The following is a 21,465-nucleotide window of genomic DNA, read 5'->3' as shown; positions in this document are numbered from 1 at the left end:
ATTTATTTATTTTGGCTGCACCGGCTCTTAGTTGCAGCACGTGGGCTTATAGTTGAAGCATGCAGACTTCTTAGGTGCGGCATGCAGAATTCTTTGTTGCAGCATGTGAACTCTTAGTTGCAGCACACATGCGGGATCTAGTTCCCCAACCAGGGATCGAACCCAGGCCCCCTGTATTGCAAGCGTGGGGTCTTACCCACTGGGCCACCAGGGAATTCCCTCCTTTCCTATCTACTTTTGAGTGAATCAACAAAAGTTTTAATGCTGCTTAATTCCTTTATTAGTTATTTAACTATACCTCTAATTTTTAGTGGCTGCTCTCAAGGTTATCAAACCTCATGACAGTCAATTTGCACTGAACTCCACTTTTGTGCCATTGTTTTAATATATTTTATACACACATATATAATACATCCCACAATACAAAATGTTTTTTCCCATTAAGTGGTTAGCTGTCTTTCAAAATTATTAAAAGAGGGCTTCTCTGGTGGTGCAGTGGTTGAGAGTCTGCCTGCTGATGCAGGGGGCGCGCGTTCGTGCCCCGGTACAGGAGGATCCCACGTGCCGCGGAGCGGCTGGGCCCGTGAGCCGTGGCCGTTGGACCTGCGCGTCCGGAGCCTGTGCTCCGCGATGGGAGAGGCTGCAGCGGTGAGAGGCCCGTGTACCGCAAAAAATTAAAAAAAAATTATTAAAAGATAGTCTTTTATATTTACTGAAATATTTACCATTTCCAATGCACTTACTTTCTTCCTGAATGTTTGAATTTCTATCTAGTATTTTATCATTTTAACCTGCAGAACTTTCTTTAGCATTTCCTGTGATGCAAGTCTGTTTGTGGTAAGTGAAAAGTCTTTCTTATATCCTATATTTTTTAGTGATATTTTAACTAGACACAGAATTCTGGGTTGACAGGTTTATTTGTTTGTTTCTCTTTTTTCTCCAGCATTTTAAAGATATGATTCCATTGTCACCTGAATTCCATTGCTTGTGATGCAAAGTTGGCTGTCACTGGTACCACTGTACCCCTGTATGTAATGTATTTTTTTGCTCCAGTTGTTTAAAAATTTTTTTCTCTATCTTTGTTTTTCAGCAGTTTGGCTATGATATGGTCTGTTATTCATTTTGCTTGGGGTTTGCTGAGTTCCTTGGATCTGTGAGTTGGTATTCTTTAATAAAACGGGGGAAAATTCAGCCAAAAAGTAGAAACAATTCCGATATCCATCAGCTGATGAATGGGTAAATAAAATTTGCCATATACATACAATGGAATTATTTGGCAATAAAAATGAATGGAGCACTGATACATACTACAACATGGATGAGCCTTGAAAACATGTAAGTGAAGGAAGGCAGTCCAAAGACAATATATGTATTATTCTATTGATATGAATGTCTGGATAAGCAAATCTGTAGGGACAGAAAGTAGATCTGTGGTTGCCTAGGGCTCATGGGGATAGGGGATGACAATGAAAGTGTGTGAGGTTTCTTTTTGGGGTGCTGAAATGGATTGTGCAAATGGCTGCATAACTCTGAATATGCTAGAAGCCACTGAATTGTATATCTTAAATGGTTGAATTTTATGGTATGAGAATAATATGTCAATAAAGGTGTTACAAAAAAGAAAAAAACAGAATCCAGGTCTCTAACTCACAATTTTTAATTTTTTTATACTATGCTTACTATTTCACAATTTCTTTTTATTTATATTTATATGGTTTAAAATTTTATTTATTTAAATAAATTAAACAATTTTTACTTGCCCTATGTTTTTTCTTGGGTGCTTTTAATGAACATGATCAAAGTAATAACATAAAGATATATAGAGATGCACTTGGATTTTAAAATAACTGAATTCCTATAATTAAGTAAAATGAAGTCATCAAAATAGTAGTTTCCTTTAAAACAAGGCCTTATAGCCATTGACTGTTCAACATCTATCATCTTATGTGATAATAAAAAAAGTCACGTAATTTTTTCATAACTCTGAGGTAGTCAGGGAAGGTGGTATTATCCCCACTTTTCAGACCAGGAAACTGAGGCTCAAAGAATAACATGTATTCTTAGCCCAAAGTAATACACATAGTTCACTTACCCAGGAATTTTAACTGTAAATCTCTCATTCTTTTACATTATGCCAAAGGAACCAATTCTCTCTCTCTTCTACTTTTTCTAACTCATTTTTTTTGTGTAAAATTTTTCTCCTTTTTCATTGACATGTTAAATACCAGGGGTCAAAAGTAGAGTCAAGAGGGAGTAGAAATATAATCACTTTTTAAAACTCTATTTCTGAGGAAATTGAGAATTGGGAGCACTATCCATTAGGGGCTAATTTATAGCACTGTTTTCTCCAAATAATTCTACTGTTATTTCCATTTAGATAAATCAACTTATGAGCAAAGAATAAATTTTACTATCTACTATATAAAATCTAATTGTGTTTGTTGGGAATGCATATGAATTAAAAGTCTCTGATGTGCTCCGTTCAGTTTATCGGGTCAGTAACTACTTTACTCCATATAGTTTTCTGTATTAAGGGTCTTTGTCTAATCTAAAAAATATTATGTACTTATTCATTAGTATGGACTGATAAAGTCTGAAGTATTATGTTACATATCACAGCCAATTTTAATAATCTATAAACATATTCCCTTGAAAGAAAGGTCACCAAAAGGGTGTAAGGTAAATTGATCTTGCCTTGAAAATTTGATTTATCTCCAATCAAAGACAAGGAGTATTTTTGGAAAGATCTCTATTTCTGGCAAATGATTTAAGGTACATCTCTATAGGTCTGTGATCCTCATAGCAGTTCCCACATTTATATCTCTACTCTAAGGCAGAGTGAGATAAATAACTATTACCTGAATTTCAGGAAATAAAAAACTAAGAAGGATTAAGAGGCACATATATTAAGTTTTTTATTCAAACCTTAAGTTTTAGAAACTGGGAGTTAGAAGACATGAGTGTTAGTTTTGATTCTGACACTTGCTTATCTGTATGATTTTGAGTAAGTCATTTTACCTCTAATCATTTTTTTCATCATCTTTATAATGAGGGTGAAAATACTTTTTTTTTGGCCTCTTACTCCCCAAGCTTACTTTGAGGGTCACATGACATAACATCTATAAAACTATAAAGCCCTATGCAAATATATATTAACAGATGCATATATGTAAGTATGTATGTATGTATATGTGTACATGTTTGAGTGTATGTATGACTAATCTTTGATGGTCTAATTCACAAGCTACTCCACAAATATTTTAAGACACTGTGGAGTCAAAGATGAAGTCATAGTCTCTGACTTCTAGAAATTTCCAGTTGAAAGGGGAGACATACATTAAAAATAAATAATTATATAATAAAGGAATAAATAAGATAATAGAGGTATATATATCAAATTCTACTGGAGCCCACCAAAAACGGAAACTATCCTACCTGAGGGAAAGGGACAGATGTCACTCAGAGAGGAGGTAAGAACTGGGCTTAAAGGAACAGGTCCAATTGCTAGAATTTTATACAGATACATGGACCTCACAATAGAACACAAAGAGCCACGAGATCTATGTTACAACTGGCTCTGCCTTCAATAGTTAAAGCTAGTACCTGACCTCTTTAGATCTCTCTTACCACAAGTCTAAATGAAAGGTTTCAATAAGATGAACTCATAAGTCCTTCCAGCTCTAAAATTATATGATTCTATGAGTCAAACTCGGATCACTGTACAAATACCAAGAAAGAGAATTCAGGAGGGTAATAAAAGAACTATTAAAAAAGGAGTTTTTCTTGGGTGGACTTGGAGGGTATTTGCTTAATGAAATAAGTCAGACAGAGAAAGACAAATACTGTATACCACTTATATGTAGAATCTAAAAAATAAAACTAGTGAATATAATAAAAAAGAAAGAGACTTACAGATAAGGGGAAAAAACTAGTGGGGAGAGGGAAGTGGAGAGGGGCAAGATAGGGCTGGGGGACTAAGAGGTACAAACTACTATGTATAAAATAATTAAGCTACAAGGATATATTGTACAACACAGGAATTATAGCCAATATTTTATAATAACTATAAATGGAGTATAACCTTTAAAAATTGTGTATTGCTACAGTGTACACCTGAAACTTACATAATATTTAAGAAAGCCCGCGTGCAGCAATGAAGACCCAACACAGCCAAAAATAAAGAAATTAAATAAAGAAATTAAAAAAAAAAAAAAGGATCAAAACCCTAAATATACACAACTGAATTAGCTCCAGGAATGGTACTAAACTAAAGCAACTATACTTCAATTTTTTAAAAAAATTTTTTGGCTGCGGCATGCGGGAACTTATTTCCCCAACCAGGGATTGAACCCGCGCCCCCTGTAACAGAAGTGTAGAGTCTTAACCACTGGACCACCAGGTAAGTCCCGTATACCTCAATTTTTTAAAAAAAGAAGTTCTTCCATTAACTACTTTTTTCCTGGAATTTAAAAGTCTGAGAATGATATCTATCCCTACCTAGAATAAGCTCTAGCACAGTGAAGAGTGGTAACTGGAATGATATCAAGAAGCTGAGAACCAAACAATGCAGGTGGATAGCAAGAAGTGAAGCATTCAGTTCAGCAAAGATGTTGCTTAGACCAGAAAGAAAATAGGCAGTACATAGTAAGTCATACTGTTTATATTCCTATTTACCAAGAAAAACTTGGAATAAACCCATAACCAGATATTAAAATGTATACTTCCATAAAATGAGGTAGCTGTTGTTTGAAGTTTTGCCTTGTTAGACCACATCTTTAAAAACTATTTTTCTAAAAAGTTCAGTTTAGGGATTCATAAAGAAAAGGATCAGGGACTTCCCTGTTGGCACAGTGGTTAAGAATCCACCTGCCAATGCAGGGTACATGGGCTCGAGCCCTGGTCAGGGAAGATCCCACATGCCGTGGAGCAACTAAGCCCGTGCACCACAACTACTGAGCCTGCGCTCTAGAGCCCACACACCACAACTACTGAACCCGCGTGCCACAACTACTGAAGCCCACACACCTAGAGCCCGTGCTCCATAATGAGAGAAGCCACCGCAATGAGAAGCCTGTGCACCGCAACTAAGAGTAGCCCCCGCTCGTCACAACTAGAGAAAGCCCGCGCGCAGCAATGAAGACCCAACACAGCCAAAAATAAAGAAATTTAAAAAAAAAAGGATCAAAACCCTAAATATACACAACTGAATTAGCTCCAGGGATGGTACTAAAGTGGGTAGTCAGGTAATTTAGTTCACCAGACATTTATTAAACTATGTTTAACAGTGCTAGTTGTTGTAAAACACATAATCTCAGTACTCAGGGAGTTCACTGACTTAATATTAAGACTTTAAGGAAGAAAGAACAGTAATTCTTACCCATCAATTATATTTTCAGGTGGGTGTTTTTCATCACTTGATGTAGCTAAAATCACTTCAGTCCCTTCAGAGCTCAAACAAACATCAATGTTTCTCATCTTAAAGTATTTAACCTGCAAGGAAAACAAAACAAAACAACAAAAGCAACCTTTTTATTCTCTGAATTTTATCTTGAGCAAAGGAAGAGAGAGAAAGCCTGTTGCCTAGCACAAAGCTTACCAACCAAATTATTCAACAAGTGGGAGGGACTCTTAACATATTTACTTAGGTAAACTTCTGACCTCTCCCAGGGATAATCTGTGAGATCTGAGTATTTGCACTACTCTACTCCACAAAAGAAGTCCCTGACACCAACATAATTTTTCTGTTTCTAAAATTAAAACCCTCAACAATTATATGGAAACAGTTAATACACTAGAGTGACATGACTTAGTAGGTAAGTTTTAAAAAAGTGTTTATATAGTTATAATTCAGAAATTTAAAAAAATGAAGAGTATAAAAACAGACGCTTTGTAACTATTTATCCATACACTTATCAATTGAAATAGCAAGCAATATTATTTAAATCTTAAAAAATACTTTATGATCGGTATTTTTTTTTTGAGCAGAAATGTGAAATGAGAGAAGATAACTTTTCACTTATTTTTAAAGTCTATATCAATCACTTGGTTCATGAACTTAAACACATTTCTGTTGGAGAGTAATATTTTAAGTCTGATAAAAAGCATATGAAAAGATATTGCTGAGCTCTACTATGAACCCTGGAGGGTAAGACACAAGGAAGACCATAGAAGATTACATCAGAACTCACCCTTCTCCTTGATCTACTGGTGATAAGGCACAAACCAAAATATAGATGCAAAGTGATGGGGAAAGCTGTATCTGTAAAGAATTAAAAGGTGAAGAGTGTTTGGAAAAGGAAGGAAGGCTTTTAATACACCTCATAGCCTAGCCCCAGTCTAACTTAAAAAAAAAACAAAAAACTATTTCAAATAAACAAACAAGGTAGAGCGAATATTACACTTATTAAACAGCTATGTACTGACTTCCCAGATTTGATGTTAACATTTTTCCATAGGTACTTTTTTTTTTAAGTAATAAGTAGCCCCTTACTGTCCTTATTCTCTTCCTTGCCCAGTGGTAACAGCTATTCTGAAATTGGTGAATAACCTTCCTATATATTTATTTATTTATTTATTGGCCAAGTCACGCAGCATGTGGGATTTTAGTTCCCCAACCAGGGATTGAACCCACCCACTGCAGCGGAAGTGCAGAGTCTTAACCACTGGACAGCCAGGGAAGTCCCTGACTATAGTTTTATACTTTTACCATATATGTATCAATATGTACTGTTCTTTTAAAACTTAGATGTTTTCACAGTATATATACCCCTTGCTACTTGCTTTTTTCATTCAATATTATGTTTTCAAGATTTTACTATGTTGATACATGTAAATCTACTTTATTCATTTTAACTGCTGTAAGGTATTTCTCCACTTCTCTAATGATGGATATTTAGGTCTGTTTCCAATTTTTTGCTATTATAAACAAATTTGCAATGCACATCCTTGTGCATGTATCCATTGGCAAATGTGGGAGATCTTTATAATAAAGAGTATCTTTCTTTGTAGAACTGTAAAAATTTAGAATCAATGTATCTCCAAGTCAATAATTGATCTATTTGATCTCTAAATTATAACAATTTAAATTACCATTAGCAGTGTATGAAACTTTCTGCTCCCTCATACTCTCACCAACTTGGTATTGTTAGACATTTTAGCTTTAGCCAATCTCATTGGTGTGAAATGGTATCGCAATAAGGTTTTTTTTTTTTTTAAATAAATTTATTTATTTAGTTTTGGCTGTGTTGGGTCTTCATTGCTGCATGCAGGCTTTCTCTAGTCGCGGCAAGTGGGGGCTACTCTTCATTGTGGTGCGTGGGCTTCTCATTGTGGTGGCTTCTCTTGTTGTGGAGCACAAGCTCTAGGCACACGGGCTTCAGTAGTTGCAGCACGTGGGCTCAGTAGTTGTGGCTTGTGGGCTCTAGAGTGCAGGCTTAGTAGTTGTAGTGCATGGGCTTACTTGCTCCGCAGCATGTGAGATCTTCCTGGACCAGGGATCAAACCCATGTCCCCTGCATTGGCAGGCGGATTCTTAAACACTGTGCCACCAGGGAAGTCCTCAATAAGGTTTTAATTTGTATTTCCAGGATTACTAGTGAGACTGAATACCTTTTCACGTTTATGGGCTATTCAGGCCTCTTCTTCTCTTACTTGCTTTTTCTTATCCTTTGCTCATTTTCTATTGGGTTGCTTTTTCTCCTTCTGTTCTTTTCTTTTTGATTTGTAGAAAAATTTAAAACAAAATAACCTGTATACAAGTCCTTTGTTATAGCATTGCAAATATCTTCTATTCTATAGCTTGATTTTTCTTTTTAACTTTGTTTTTTTGTGCAAGAGCTCCTCCCCCACCATACACACTTTCTTTTTTGTTTTTGAACTATAACACACATAGAGAAAAGAACACAAATCATAAGTATATGGTGCAATAGATTTTCACAAAGCAAACACACCCAGGTAACCACCACCCAAGTAAAGAGACAGAACATCACCAGCATTTGAGACAAGCCCTTCTTATGCCCCCTCCTAGTCACTACCCCTCTCTCCTTCCCAAAGGTAGAGCGGTTCTTATTTCTAATCTACAGATTAATTTCACCTGAACTTCATGTACATGAAAATAATACAGTTTATACTCATTTGTATCTGGCTTCTTTCACTCATCATTATGTGTTTGAGATTTATCCATGTTGTTACGTATAGCAGAGTTGAAGTGCAACTAAGTAACCCAGCCCCCACCCAGCTCAACTCTTAATCAGATCAAGGAAATCAACCCCTAAGTGGAGTTTCACAGGAAACTGGGTGTGAGCTAAAAAGCAAAGAAAGATTTCTATGGTCTTGGGTACTTAGATCCCAAAGCCCTGATGAAGGAAGGAACTGATCTCACTCTCAAATATGTGAAATCAGAGGTAAACTGAAACAATTTAAATAAAACTACAACTCATTACAATCCCAGCATAACCCCTAGTTGGACTGAAATGATCTGCCCCTTATCCTAGCTACCAGACAAAGAAAATGGTGTGTTCTCTCTGGGAAAAAAACATTATCTACTTCAGTGTCTACCGTTCTTTTAAACACAATGTCGAACATGCAAAGTCATCTGAATAGCACAAGGAATTATAGCCATTATCTTTTAATAACTTTTAGTGGAGTATAATCTGTAAAAATACTGAATCACTATACTGTACACCTGAAATTAAGATAATATTGTAGAGAAACTATAGTTCAATAAAAAATTTAAATACAAAAACTTTTTAAAAATTAAAAACTTAAAAAAAAGTCATTTGAAGCAGATCTACAGATGACCCAGGTGCGGGAATTATAAATTGATTAAAGAATTCAGTGAAAAGATGGACAAAATGGGTGAACAGAAAGGGAATTTTAGCAGAGAAATGGAAACTATAAAAAAGAACACAGTAGAAATTCTAGAACTGAAAAATACCATATCTGAAATAAAGAATTCATTAGATGGGTTTAACATCAGATTGGACACAGCACAAGAAAAGGTCAGTGAATTTAAAGATAGGTCAATAGAAATAATCCAAAATGAAACAGAGGGGGAAAAAATGAAAATAACAGAGCATCATATACCTGTGAAACAATATCAAACTAATCTGAAATACATGTAACTAGAATCCCAGAAGGAGAGGAGAAAGAGAATAATATGGAAGAATAATTTAAGGAGATATGGCTGAAAATTTTCCAAAATCTATGAAAGACATAAACCGACAGATCCAAGAAGTTCAGTGAACCATAAGTTGCATAAGTACAAAGAAGATCCCACCTAGGCACACCTTAGTCAATTGTTGAAAATTAAAGAAAAAAGTTAAAAGCAGTCGAGCAAAAAACACCTTATATGCAGAAAAACAACAAGAAGAATCAAAACTGACTTATCATTAACAGTGGAAGCCAAAAGAAAATGGAATGATGTCCTTGACATGCTGAAAGAAAAAATATAGAATCCTATACCCAGCAAAAATATCCTTAAAAAGTGAAGGCAGGGACTTCCCTGGTGGTGAAGTGGTTAAGAATTTGCCTGCCAATACAGGGGACATGGGTTTGATCCCTGGTCCAGGAAGATCCCATGTCCATGGAGCAACTAAGGCCGTGCGCCACAACTACTGAGCCTGCGCTCTAGAGCCCATGAGCCACAACTAATGAAGCCCACATGCCCTAGAGTCCGCGAGCTGCAACTACTGAAGCCCGCGCACTCTAGGGCCTGCCTGCCACAACTACTGAGCCCGTGCGCCTACAGCCCATGCTCTGCAACAAGAGAAGCCACTGCAATGAGAAGCCCGTGCACTGCAACAAAGAGTAGCCCTTGCTTGCCGTAACTAGTGAAAGCCCGCATGCAGCAACGAAGACCCGACATGGCCAAAAAAAAAGATGAAGGCAAAATAAAGACAAACAAAAACTGAAAGTATTTGTTACCAGTAGACCCACAGTACAAAAAATATTAAATGAAGTACTTTAGGCTGGAGGGATATGATTCCAAGCTGAATCCTGGATCTGTGGGAAGGAATGAAGAGCACAGGAGATGGCAAATATATTGCTAACATAAAAAAATATTCTTAAAATTTCTTTAAGAGGCTACTGAGTAGGGGACTTCCCTGGCAGTCCAGTGGTTAAAACTCTGCACTTCCACTGCAGGAGGCACAGGTTTGATCCCTGGCCAGGGAACTAAGACCCCACATGCTGTGTGGTGTGGCCAGAAGAAAAAAAAAAAAAAAAAGACTACTGACTAAAGTGAAAACAATATCAATGAATGGTAGAAATTTAATAGATGTAGAAGTAATAAATATAATAGTAACGCAAAAGGCAATAAAAAGGTAAATGACACTGTGCTTTCTGTAAAGTACTTTTGCAAAGTTCTTATGTTGAACATGAAGTGATATGCTATTAATTCAAAGTAGAGTAAGATAGTAAGGATGGGGCGGAGTCAAGATGGCATACTAGGAGGATACGGAATTCGCGTCTCCTCACATCTAGGGCACTTACCAGGCACCGGTGAGGGACCGTGGACACCTAAGGGGATGGGAAGAACCCCCAGCAACTGGCTTGCGGGATCTTGGTCCCCAGGCCAGAGGTCAGGCCCATGCTCCTGTGGTGGGAGCTCTGAGTCCAAACTGCTAGACTAACAGAGAACCTCAGACCCCAGGGAATATCAATCGTAGTGAGGCCTCCCTGAGGTCCTCATCTCAGCACCAAGACCCAGCTCTACCCAACTGCCTGCAAACTCCAGTGCTGGATGCCTCAGGCCAAAAAACCAGTAAGACAGGAATACAGCACCACCCATCAAGAGAACAAAAAAAATGAAATGACAAATAAATACGTTACAGATGAAGAAGCAAGGTAAAAACCTACAAGACCAAATAAATGAAGACAAAATAGGCAACCTACCTGAAAATGAATTCAGAGTGATGATAGTAAAGATGATCCAAAATCTCAGAAACACAATGGAGAAAATATAAGAAACATTTAACAAGGATCTAGAAGAAGTAAAGAGCAAACAAACAGTAATGAAAAACACAATTACTGAAATTAAAAATACTCTAGAAGGAATGAGTAAGAGAATAACTGAGGCAGAAGAACAGATAAGTGAGCTGGAGGATAAAATGGTGGAAATAACTGCCAGGGAGCACAAAAAAGAAAAAAGAATGAAAAGAACTGAGGAGAGTCTCAGAGACCTGGGACATCATTAAATTCACAAACATTCAAAATATAGGGATCCCAGAAGAAGAAGAGAAAAAGAAAGGTTCTGAGAAAATATTTGAAGAGATTACAGTCGAAAACTTCCCAAACATGGGAAAAGAAATGGTCACCCAAGTCCAGGAAGCATAGAGAGTCCCATATAAGATAAACCCAAAGACAAACATGCTGAAACACATACTAATCAAACTATCAAAAATGAAATACAGGGATTCCCTGGTGGTGCAGTGGTTGAGAGTCTGCCTACCGATGCAGGGGACACGGGTTCGTGCCCTGGTCTGGGAAGATCCCACGTGGCGCGGAACGGATAGGCCCGTGAGCCACGGCAGCTGAGCCTGTGCGTCTGGAGCCTGTGCTCTACAATGGGAGATGGCACAACAGTGAGAGGCCCGTGTACCGCAAAAAAAAAAAAAAAATACAAAGAAAAAATATTAAAAGCAGCAAGGGAAAAGAACAAATTACATACAAGGGAATCCCCATAAGGTTAACAGCTAATTTTTCAGCAGAAACTCTGCAGCCAGAAGGGAGTGGCAGGACATATTTAAAGTGATGAAAGGGAAAAACCTACAACCAAGATTACTCTACCCAGCAAGGATCTCATTCAGATTCGAGGGAAAAATTAAAACCTTTACAGATAAGCAAAAGTTAAGAGAATTCAGCTCCACCAAACCAGCTTTAAGACAAATAATAAAGGAACTTCTCTAGGCAGAAAACACAAGAGAAGGAAAAGACCTACAAAAACAAACCCAAAACAATTAAGAAAATGGTAATAGGAACATACATATCAATAATTACCTTAAATGTAAATGGATTAAATGCTCCAACCAAAAGACACAGACTGGCTGAATAGATACAAAAACAAGACCTGTACATATGCTGTCTATAAGAGACCCACTTCAGACCTAGGGACACATACAGACTGAAAGTGAGGTGATGGAAAAAGACATTCCATGTGAATGGAAATCACAAGAAAGCTGGAGTAGCAATACTCATAGCAGATAAAATAGACTGTAAAATAAAGACTGTTAGGGCTTCCCTGGTAGCGCAGTGGTTGAGAGTCCGCCTGCCGATGCAGGGGACATGGGTTCATGCCCCGGTCTGGGAAGATCCCACATGCTGCGGAGCAGCTGGGCCCGTGAGCCATGGCTGCTCAGCCTGCACGTCCGGAGCCTGTGCTCCGCAACGGGAGAGGCCACAACAGTGAGAGGCCCGCGTACCGCAAAAAAATAATAATAATAAAAAATAAAAATAAAATAAAGACTGTTACAAGAGATAAGTAAGGACACTACATAATGATCAAGGGATCAATCCAAGAAGAAAACATAACAATTATAAATATTTATGCACCCAATATAGGAGCACCTCAATACATAAGGCAAATGCTAACAGCCATAAAAGGGGAAATTGACAGTAACACAATAATAGTAGGGGACTTCAACACCCCACTTTCACCAATGGACAGATTATCCAAAATGAAAATAAATAAGCAAACACAAGCTTTAAATGACACATTAAACAAGATGGACTTAACTGATACTTATAGGACATTCCAACCAAAAACAACAGAATACACTTTCTTCTCAAGTGCTCATGGAACATTCTCCAGGGTAGACCATATCTTGGGTCACAAATCAAGCCTTGGTAAATTTAACAAAATTGAAATCGTATCAAGTATCCTTTCTGACGACAACACTCGCTCTGATACTAAATATCAATTACAGGAAAAAAACTAAAAACATACAAACACATGGAGGCTAAACAATACATTACTAAATAACCAAGAGATCACTGAAGAAATCAAAGAAGAAATAAAAAAATACCTAGAAACAAATGACAATGAAAACACGACGACCCAAAACCTATGGTATGCAGCAAAAGCAGTTCTAAGTGGGAAGTTTACAGCAACAATCTTACCTTAAGAAACAAGAAACATCTCAAACAAACAACCTAACCTTACACCTAAAGCAATTAGAAAAAGAAGAACAAAACCCCCCCAAAGTTGGCAGAAGGAAAGAAATAATAAAGATCAGAAATAAATGAAAAAGAAATGAAGGAAACAATAGCAAAGACCCATAAAACTAAAAGCTGGTTCTTTGAGAAGATAAACAAAATTGATAAACCATTAGCCAGATTCATCAAGAAAAAAAGGGAGAAGACTCAAATCAACAGAACTAGAAATGAAAAAGGAGAAGTAACCACTGACACTGCAGAAATACAAAGGATCATGAGAGATTACTACAAGCAACTATATGCCAATAAAATGGACAACGTGGAAGAAATGGACAAATTCTTAGAAATGCACAAACTTCTGAGACTGAACCAGGAAGAAATAGAAAATATAAACAGACGAATCACAAGCACTGAAATTGAACCTGTGATTAAAAATATTCCAACAAACAAAAGCCCAGGACCAGATGGCTTCACAAGTGGATTCTATCAAACACTTAGAGAAGAGCTAACACCTATTCTTCTCAAACTCTTCCAAAATATAGCAGAGGGAGGAACACTCCCAAACCCATTCTATGAGGTCACTATCACCCTGATACCAAAACCAGACAAAGATGTCACAAAAAAAGAAAACTACAGGCCAATATCACAGATAAACATAGATGCAAAAATCCTCAACAAAATACTAGCAAACAGAATCCAACAGCACATTAAAAGGATCATACACCATGATCAAGTGGGATTTATCCCAGGAATGCAAGGATTCTTCAGTATACACAAATCAATCAATGTGATACACCATGGTAACAAACTGAAGGATAAAAACCATATGATAATCTCAATAGATGCAGAAAAAGCGTTTGACAAAACTCAATACCCATTTATGATAAAAACTCTCCAGAAAGTAGGCATAGAGGGAACCTACCTCAACACAATAAAGGCCATATATGACAAACCCACAGCCAACATTGTTCTCAAAGGTGAAAAACTGAAACCATTTCCGCTAAGATCAGGAGCAAGACAAGGTTGCCCACTCTCATCACTATTATTCAACATAGTTAGGAAGTTTTAGCCACAGCAACCAAAGAAAAAAAAAATAAAAGGAATCCAAATCAGAAAAGAAGTAAAACTGTCACTGTTTGCAGATGACATGATACTATACATAGAGAATCCTAAAGATGCTACCAGAAAACTACTAGAGCTAATCAACGAATTTGGTAGAGTAGCAGGATACAAAATTAATGCACAGAAATCTCTTGCATTCCTATACACTAACAATGAAAAATCTGAAAGAGAAATTAAGGAAACACTCCCAATTACCACTGCAACAAAAAGAATAAAATACCTAGGAATAAACCTACCTAAGGAGACAAAAGACCTCTATGCAGAAAACTGTAAGACACTGATGAAAGAAATTAAAGATGATACAAACAGATGGAGACATACACTATGTTCTTGGATTGGAAGAATCAACATTGTAAAAATGACTATACTACCCAAAGCAATCTACAGATTCAATGCAATCCCTATCAAACTACCAATGGCATTTTTCACAGAACTAGAACAAAAAGTTGCACAATTTGTATGGAAACACAAAAGACCCCGAATAGCCAAAACAATCTTGAGAACGAAAAACCGAGCTGGAGGAATCAGATTTCCGGACTTCAGACTACACTACAAAGCTACAGTAATCAAGACAGTATGGTACTGGCACAAAAAAAGAAATATAGATCAGTGGAACAGGATAGAAAGCCCAGAGATAAATCCACACACATATGGTCACTTTATCTTTGATAAAGGAGGCAAGAGTATACAATGGAGAAAAGACAGCCTCTTCAATGAGTGGTGCTGGGAAAACTACAGCTACATGTAAAAGAATGAAATTAGAACACTTCCTAACACCACACACAAAAATAAAGTCAAAATGGATTAAAGACCTAAGTGTAAGGGCAGACACTATAAAACTCTTAGAGGAAAACATAGGCAGAACACTCTATGACGTAAGTCACAGCAAGATCCTTTTTGACCCACCTCCTAGAGAAATGGAAATAAAAACAAAAATAAACCAATGGGACCTAATGAAACTTAAAAGCTTTTGCACAGCAAAGGAAACCATAAACAAGACCAAAAGACAACCCTCAGAATGGGAGAAAATATTTGCAAACAAAGTAACTGACAAAGGATTAATCTCCAAAATATACAAGCAGCTCATGCAGCTCAATATCAAAAAAACAAACAACCCAATCCAAAAATGGGTGGAAGACCTAAATAGACATTTCTCCAAAGAAGATTGCCAACAAACACATGAAAGAATGCTCAACATCACTAATCATTAGAGAAATGCAGATCAAAACTACAATGAGGTATCACCTCACACCGGTCAGAATGGTCATCATCAAAAAATCTACAAACAATAAATGCTGGAGAGGGTGTGGAGAAAAAAGGAACCCTCTTGCACTGTTGGTGGGAATGTAAATTGATACAGCCACTAGGGAGAACAGTATGGAGGTTCCTTAAAAAACTAAAAATAGAACTACTATATGACCCAGCAATCCCACTACTGGGCATATACCCTGAGGAAGCCATAATTCAAAAAGAGTCATGTACCACAATGTTCATTGCAGCACTATTTACAATAGCCAGGACACGGAAGCAACCTAAGTGTCCATCGACAGATGAATGGATAAAGAAGATGTGGCACATATATACAATGGAATATTACTCAGCCATAAAAAGAAGTGAAGCTGAGTTATTTGTAGTGAGGTGAATGGACCTAGAGTCTGTCATACAGTGAAGTAAGTCAGAAAAACAAATACCGTATGCTAACACATATATACGGAATCTAAAAAATAAAAATGGTTCTGGTGAACCTAGGGGCAGGACAGGAATTAAGACACAGATGTAGAGAATGCACTTGAGGACACAGGGAGGGGGAAGGGTAAGCTGGGACAAAGTGAGAGAGTGGCATGGACTTATATATACTACCAAATGTAAAATAGATAGCTAGTGGGAAGCAGCCGCATAGCACAGGGAGATCAGCTCAGTGCTCTGTTACCAACTAGAGTGGTGAGATAGGGAGGGTGGGAGGGAGACGCAAGAGGGAGGAGATATGGGGATATTTATATATGTATAGCTGATTCACTTTGTTATAAAGCAGAAACTAACACATCATTGTAAAGCAATTATACTCCAATAAAGATGTTAAAAACAAAAAGACAGCAAGGATACATGTTATAATCCTAGACTTAGGATAAAGCAACCACTAAAAAACATAAAGAGTTATAGGAAGGAGGCCAACAGAGAGGAAAAAATGCAATACCATAAAATACATGGTAAATTTGAAAAAGGTAGAAAAAGAAGAAAAAAAGAATTAAGTCAGTTAGAACAAATTGAAAATAAATAGCCAGAAGACAGATTTAAGCACAAACACACAGATTATTCCATTAAATGTTAGTAAACTAAACACTTTAAGACTGAAGAAAAAAAAAAACTAAGTACTCTTTTCAAGAGACACACTCTAAATATGAAACTAAAAGGATAGAATAAGATAGAATAAATCTTAATAACTGGTAAGGTAAATTCCCCTACTTAATTTTCAAAAATTTTTTGTTTTATGCTTTATACTTGATTATTATAGTTTTGTTAAATTATATTGAAACATTTTCTGAGATGTTAACTATAATTCAATTCCATTATAGATTAATTGGGAGAGAAGTGACATGTCTATAATGAGTTTTCAAATCCATGGATCTGGAGTATCTTTTCATTAACTTAAGACTTCTTTTAAGTCCCTAAATTGTTTTACAGTTTTCTAGGAACATATCTTCGCCTCTTTCATTAGATTCACTCTTAGATACCTCATCATTTCCATTGCTACTATAAATGAGATCTTCAAAAAAATAACATTATTTTTTAAAAAATCTTATTCTTTACAAGGAATATTTCTAACATTTCACCATTAAATGTGATGCTCAGTGAAGGTTTTGTTAGACACTGTTCATTGGGTTATAGAAATTCCCTTCTTTAGTTTGTTAGCTTTTATTTTTTAAGCACAAATGAACGTTGAATTTTATCAAATGCTCTTCTAACATTTACTAAGGTGATCACATAGATGTTTCTACAGGTTAATGTGATAAATTAAATCAAGATTTTCTAATGTTATAGCATCCCCAGTTCTCAGCATAAACTCTATCTACACAGCCAAGGTGTACTGGTATTTTTATCCATAGTTGGATTCAGTTTGCTATTATTTTTAGAAATTTTGCAAATATATTTCTAAGTGAAATTGGCCTATAATTTTTTTTGTTGTTATTTAGTCTATGTCTGGATTTGGAATTTAGACTGTACCCTGAACATAAAGAAGCTGGAGAGCTTCCCTTATTTTTCTATTTGCTGGGTCATTGGATCCTATAAGCCTAGTAAAGTGTTTGTATGTAGATTTTTGACTATTTTCAATTCAATAGTTCTTTTCAGGCTTTCTACACTTTCCTGAGTCAATTTTGAAATCTGTATTTTGAGAAAATTCTTTCTTCCTAGATTTTATATTTATTGGCACAAAGTGCATTTTCTATTGTAATTTTAAAATCTAGTATTGATAGTGTTAAAAGCTGTGCTAAGATTGGTCAAGTGTTAAAAGCAGTGGTTCAGAAAAAAGCATATATTCGAATATGCTTTTATTTTGCCTTTTTTCTTGCCAATCTTACTACAGCTTTTAATACGACTGATACCAGAGAACAGGTGTTAATATGAACACTGTTAACATTTAGTTTGAAGACAAAAAAATACGGTGAATTCCTGGAAATAGAGACTGATGTACTTGGATGTGAATTTTCAACAAAATTCTAAAATTACTAAATTTCATTATTATTAAAAGGATAGCTTTGAAAATCTAAACAAGAAAGTAGTAAAATTGGAAAGCAACAGTACCATTAATTCACAAGTTATACCAAACCTACATATTTCTTTTTGTTTGCTTGATAGAGTTACTGCCTATTAGGGATATTCCTGAACATTTCAACAAAACTTCAGACAAAGCATCCCAAGACACCCTGTGGATGAGATGAATAAATATGGGATGGGTGACAGGCAGTACTTTAGGTAGATATTTATAATTCTTGGAATGGTAATACTCAAAGAATGGTGATTAATGGAACAAAATGAACTGTGTAAGACCTCTACCCTTATCCCATTCAAGATTATTGTTAATTAAGGAAGGAAAAAATATGTTTATCAGTTTTGCAGATGACACAAAGCTGTGATGTCAGCTAATATACTGGATGAAAGAATTAGCACACAAAAAATCTGAGCAAGCTAGAAAGATAGGTTGCAATGAGTAAGATATTTAATATGCTCAGACTTAAAAAATCAATCACACAAGGAACGGCCTAGATCAGGGATTGTCAAACTACTGCCTGTGAGCCAAATCTACCCTGACACCTGTTTTTGTATGGCCCATAAACTAAGAACGGTTTTTACATTTTAAAATGTTTTCAAAATCAAAATATTTTGTGGCACATGAACATTATATGAAATATGAAATTCACAGTTCAGTGTCCATGAATAGTTTTATTAGAAATGGCCACACTCATTCATTTATATATTGTCTATAGCTACTTTTGTGCTATAGTGACAGAGCAGAATAGCTGTGACAGACTATAAGGCTCATAAAACCTAAAATATTTATTAACTAGCACATAAAAAATTTGCCAACCTTTCATCTATAACATGTAGAGGATTAGTTGATTGCAAAGTCACTATAAGGCAAGAGTGTACTATATCTGCCCCCAAAGGTAAAGGAATGTTATTTTAAATTACATTAATGTAGCTAAGAAGGAACTAAATTCTACCAAAATCTTTGAAAACAAACTAAGGGCCAGGCACTGTGCTAGTAATGCAAAGACACTACGTAGTAATCTTTGACTATGTAAACCTAAGACAAAGATGGTGACTTAAGAGTTGTTTTTGCCTTTAAGTTCAGAGTCAAGGAGAATGGACAAACATGAAACTAATAATTTGTTATGTGCAAATAGTGTGATCCACATCTAGAATACTGTGTTCAGTTCTAGGTAGTATAATTTAAGTAGGACATTATCAGGCTTGATATTGTTCAGAGGAGAACAGAAAGTTCATGATTATCTATAAACTATGTTACATGGAGGGAGTTGAAAGACTATCGTTTAAAGAAGAGATACTTTAGTGAGAGAAATGTGACTACAAGTTTTAATATCACAAGTCTTCACAGATGGAAAAAGGATTTAACTGGACTCAACAAATACGAACTGTAAGCAGGAAGACATCATAGATGTAAGAACTTTCCAGCAAAGTAAAGATTTTTAATCTTTTCCATCCCTGAAAGTGTCCAAGAAGACTAGGTGATAACCTACGGAGGAAACCAGAGAAAGAACTCTTGCACTGGGGTTCTTTTAGCCTGAATGAAATTCTAGGAAAGGTAGATTAGGAACAGATAATGAAGAAACTTGAAAGCCAGGTAAAGATGGTAGGCTTTAGCCTGTAGTCCAGTAGTTCTCAATTGGACTGGGGGTGATTCAGCCCCCCAGGGGACATTTGTCAATGTCTAGAGCCAGTTTGGCTGTCATACTGGGGGTGGGGGCGGTGGTGCTATTGGCATCTAGTGGGCATTTCATGATGCTGCTAAATATTCCACAATGCACAGGACAGTCCCCCAAATCAAATAATTATCTGACGGAAAATGTGAATAGTGCAGAGGTAGAAAAACCCTGTGGTAACCTACTTGGCAGTGGAAATGTGGGGGTTGGAGACTTAAGGAGAGAATTTGCTTTAAAAAAGTAATATGTTTCAGGGAAATATATCTAGCATTGATGTGTGGTAGATAAATAAGAGCGTGTATTCTCCAAATGTTCAGTTCTTTTCTGACGTCACATTCTTACCACCTAAATTGTCTGAAAGAAGCAAATATGTACTTTAATACAAAACTCATTTCATACTTCCTATAGCCACCAATACCCTTCCTTTTTCCTGTGTTGGGTGGAATTATTTAAATAACAAGTAAGAAGCGGCAGAATTTGGGTTCACTTTAAGGTTCCTTTGTTGCACTTAATGCGAAAGAGGCACACCAATCCCGAAGAAACCCATAACACAACTCAACAGATATGATGCTTCCTTAACTCCAAAATGCAGGTTCAGGATGTAATCTAACCCCCCATCCTGGGATGCCTTACCTAACTCACACGTGTTCACTCAGGGCCTCAGTTCATCAAAGGTGGTGCACTCTGGGGTGCCATCCTCTGCATTTTTAAAACTCCCTGACCCTGGACTTCCCTGATGCCTTATCCTCCTCTAAACCCTGTGCCACCTACCCAACCCTTTCACCTCCAGTTCACGTAACCTTTCTTTCCAAAAAGCTTTCTGTGCCAAGCCTTCAGTTCACTTTCTTCTTGTGGTCAGGAAAGAGTACCCCTTGCGTCTGGTACTCTTAGAACCAGACTCCTCAAACCCTTTCCCATAACATCATCCACTGGGAACTTTTGTGTAAATTAGAAAACGGCCATCCTCTGCCTCCCCAGGGCCAGGGCCTATAGCTTGGTATCACTTGAAAGGCAACCAGCCCTGACACTACCCTTTCACCTCCGTCCCACACCCTTCTACTCAGTTCAAGACCATTTCAATAGCTCCAAGGGCCCTAAACACATACTTCTGGACGCCCGGCCCAAATTACATAAAATATATGAACCTACATCAAATATAATTCTTAAGTATATGGGTTACGTTCCAGTTAATAGGTTACATTTGGATACATTTATTAATTTCTATTTGGAACTGATTTTCCCTTTTGGGGGTCAAAACATTATTTCTGGCTTCCAGAAAGTTCGTGGGCTGGCACTAGTGTCTCTAGGACTCAGGGGAGTGAAGAGACCTGCGTCATGCGTCAGTCTTCCACCATCCCGGTCACCTCACCGCCCGCCCACTGTCCGCCTCCGCGCCGCGCGTCTCCTCACAACCCCAGCCACGCTCGCTCTCTCCCTCCTCCACCAGCATCCCCCACCTCCGTCGGCCTCGCCCAGCCAGGCTCCCACCTCCCCCGGTACCAGCCGAGCCCGCCGAACCACCCTGCTCGCCTGGGCCTCCGGCTAGCTCTAAGCGCGCTGATTGTCGGGCCTCGAGGTCTCCCTACCGCCCCGCCCCCTTCCCGCAGGCCTCCGCGGAGTTCGCGGGCGCTCAAATCCTACTCCCGGATCTTCGCTCCACCCCGCCCACAGGCTCTGCCCCGTCCCGCCCCACCCTGCGCAGCGTGCCGGTCCCCAGCTCCGCCCCGCTCCCGCCCAGCCTCCTCCGAGA

The 21,465-nt window shown here is 37.4% G+C and overlaps 1 protein-coding gene across 4 annotated transcripts in view; it reads right to left on the bottom strand.

The window, feature by feature from the left end:
* IFT25 (intraflagellar transport 25) overlaps positions 1 to 21,364 on the bottom strand; it is a 35,028-nt gene extending 13,664 nt beyond the window's left edge. The window contains exons 1-3 of one of the 4 annotated variants that reach the window (XM_089922422.1): positions 7,609 to 21,364; positions 6,189 to 6,259; positions 5,378 to 5,490 (exon numbers count right to left, since the gene is read on the bottom strand). In XM_089922422.1, coding sequence (XP_089778548.1) covers positions 5,378 to 5,475 — 98 coding nt within the window. In that variant the 5' untranslated portion in view covers positions 5,476 to 5,490; positions 6,189 to 6,259; positions 7,609 to 21,364. Of the gene's footprint in view, positions 1 to 5,377; positions 5,491 to 6,188 lie in introns of all 4 variants that reach the window. The other 3 variants (XM_089922412.1, XM_089922404.1, XM_089922427.1) reach the window with 3 other exon arrangements.
* Between the last annotated feature and the right edge of the window lie 101 nt (positions 21,365 to 21,465).

Source organism: Delphinapterus leucas, chromosome 1 (genome assembly GCF_059928025.1).
Source record: "Delphinapterus leucas isolate spDelLeu-1000000601 "Yukka" chromosome 1, BTC_Dleu_Yukka2, whole genome shotgun sequence".
Lineage (NCBI taxonomy): Eukaryota > Metazoa > Chordata > Mammalia > Artiodactyla > Monodontidae > Delphinapterus > Delphinapterus leucas.
The sequence above is the reverse complement of the archived record's forward strand: the minus strand, read 5'-3'. Positions and strand labels throughout refer to the sequence as shown.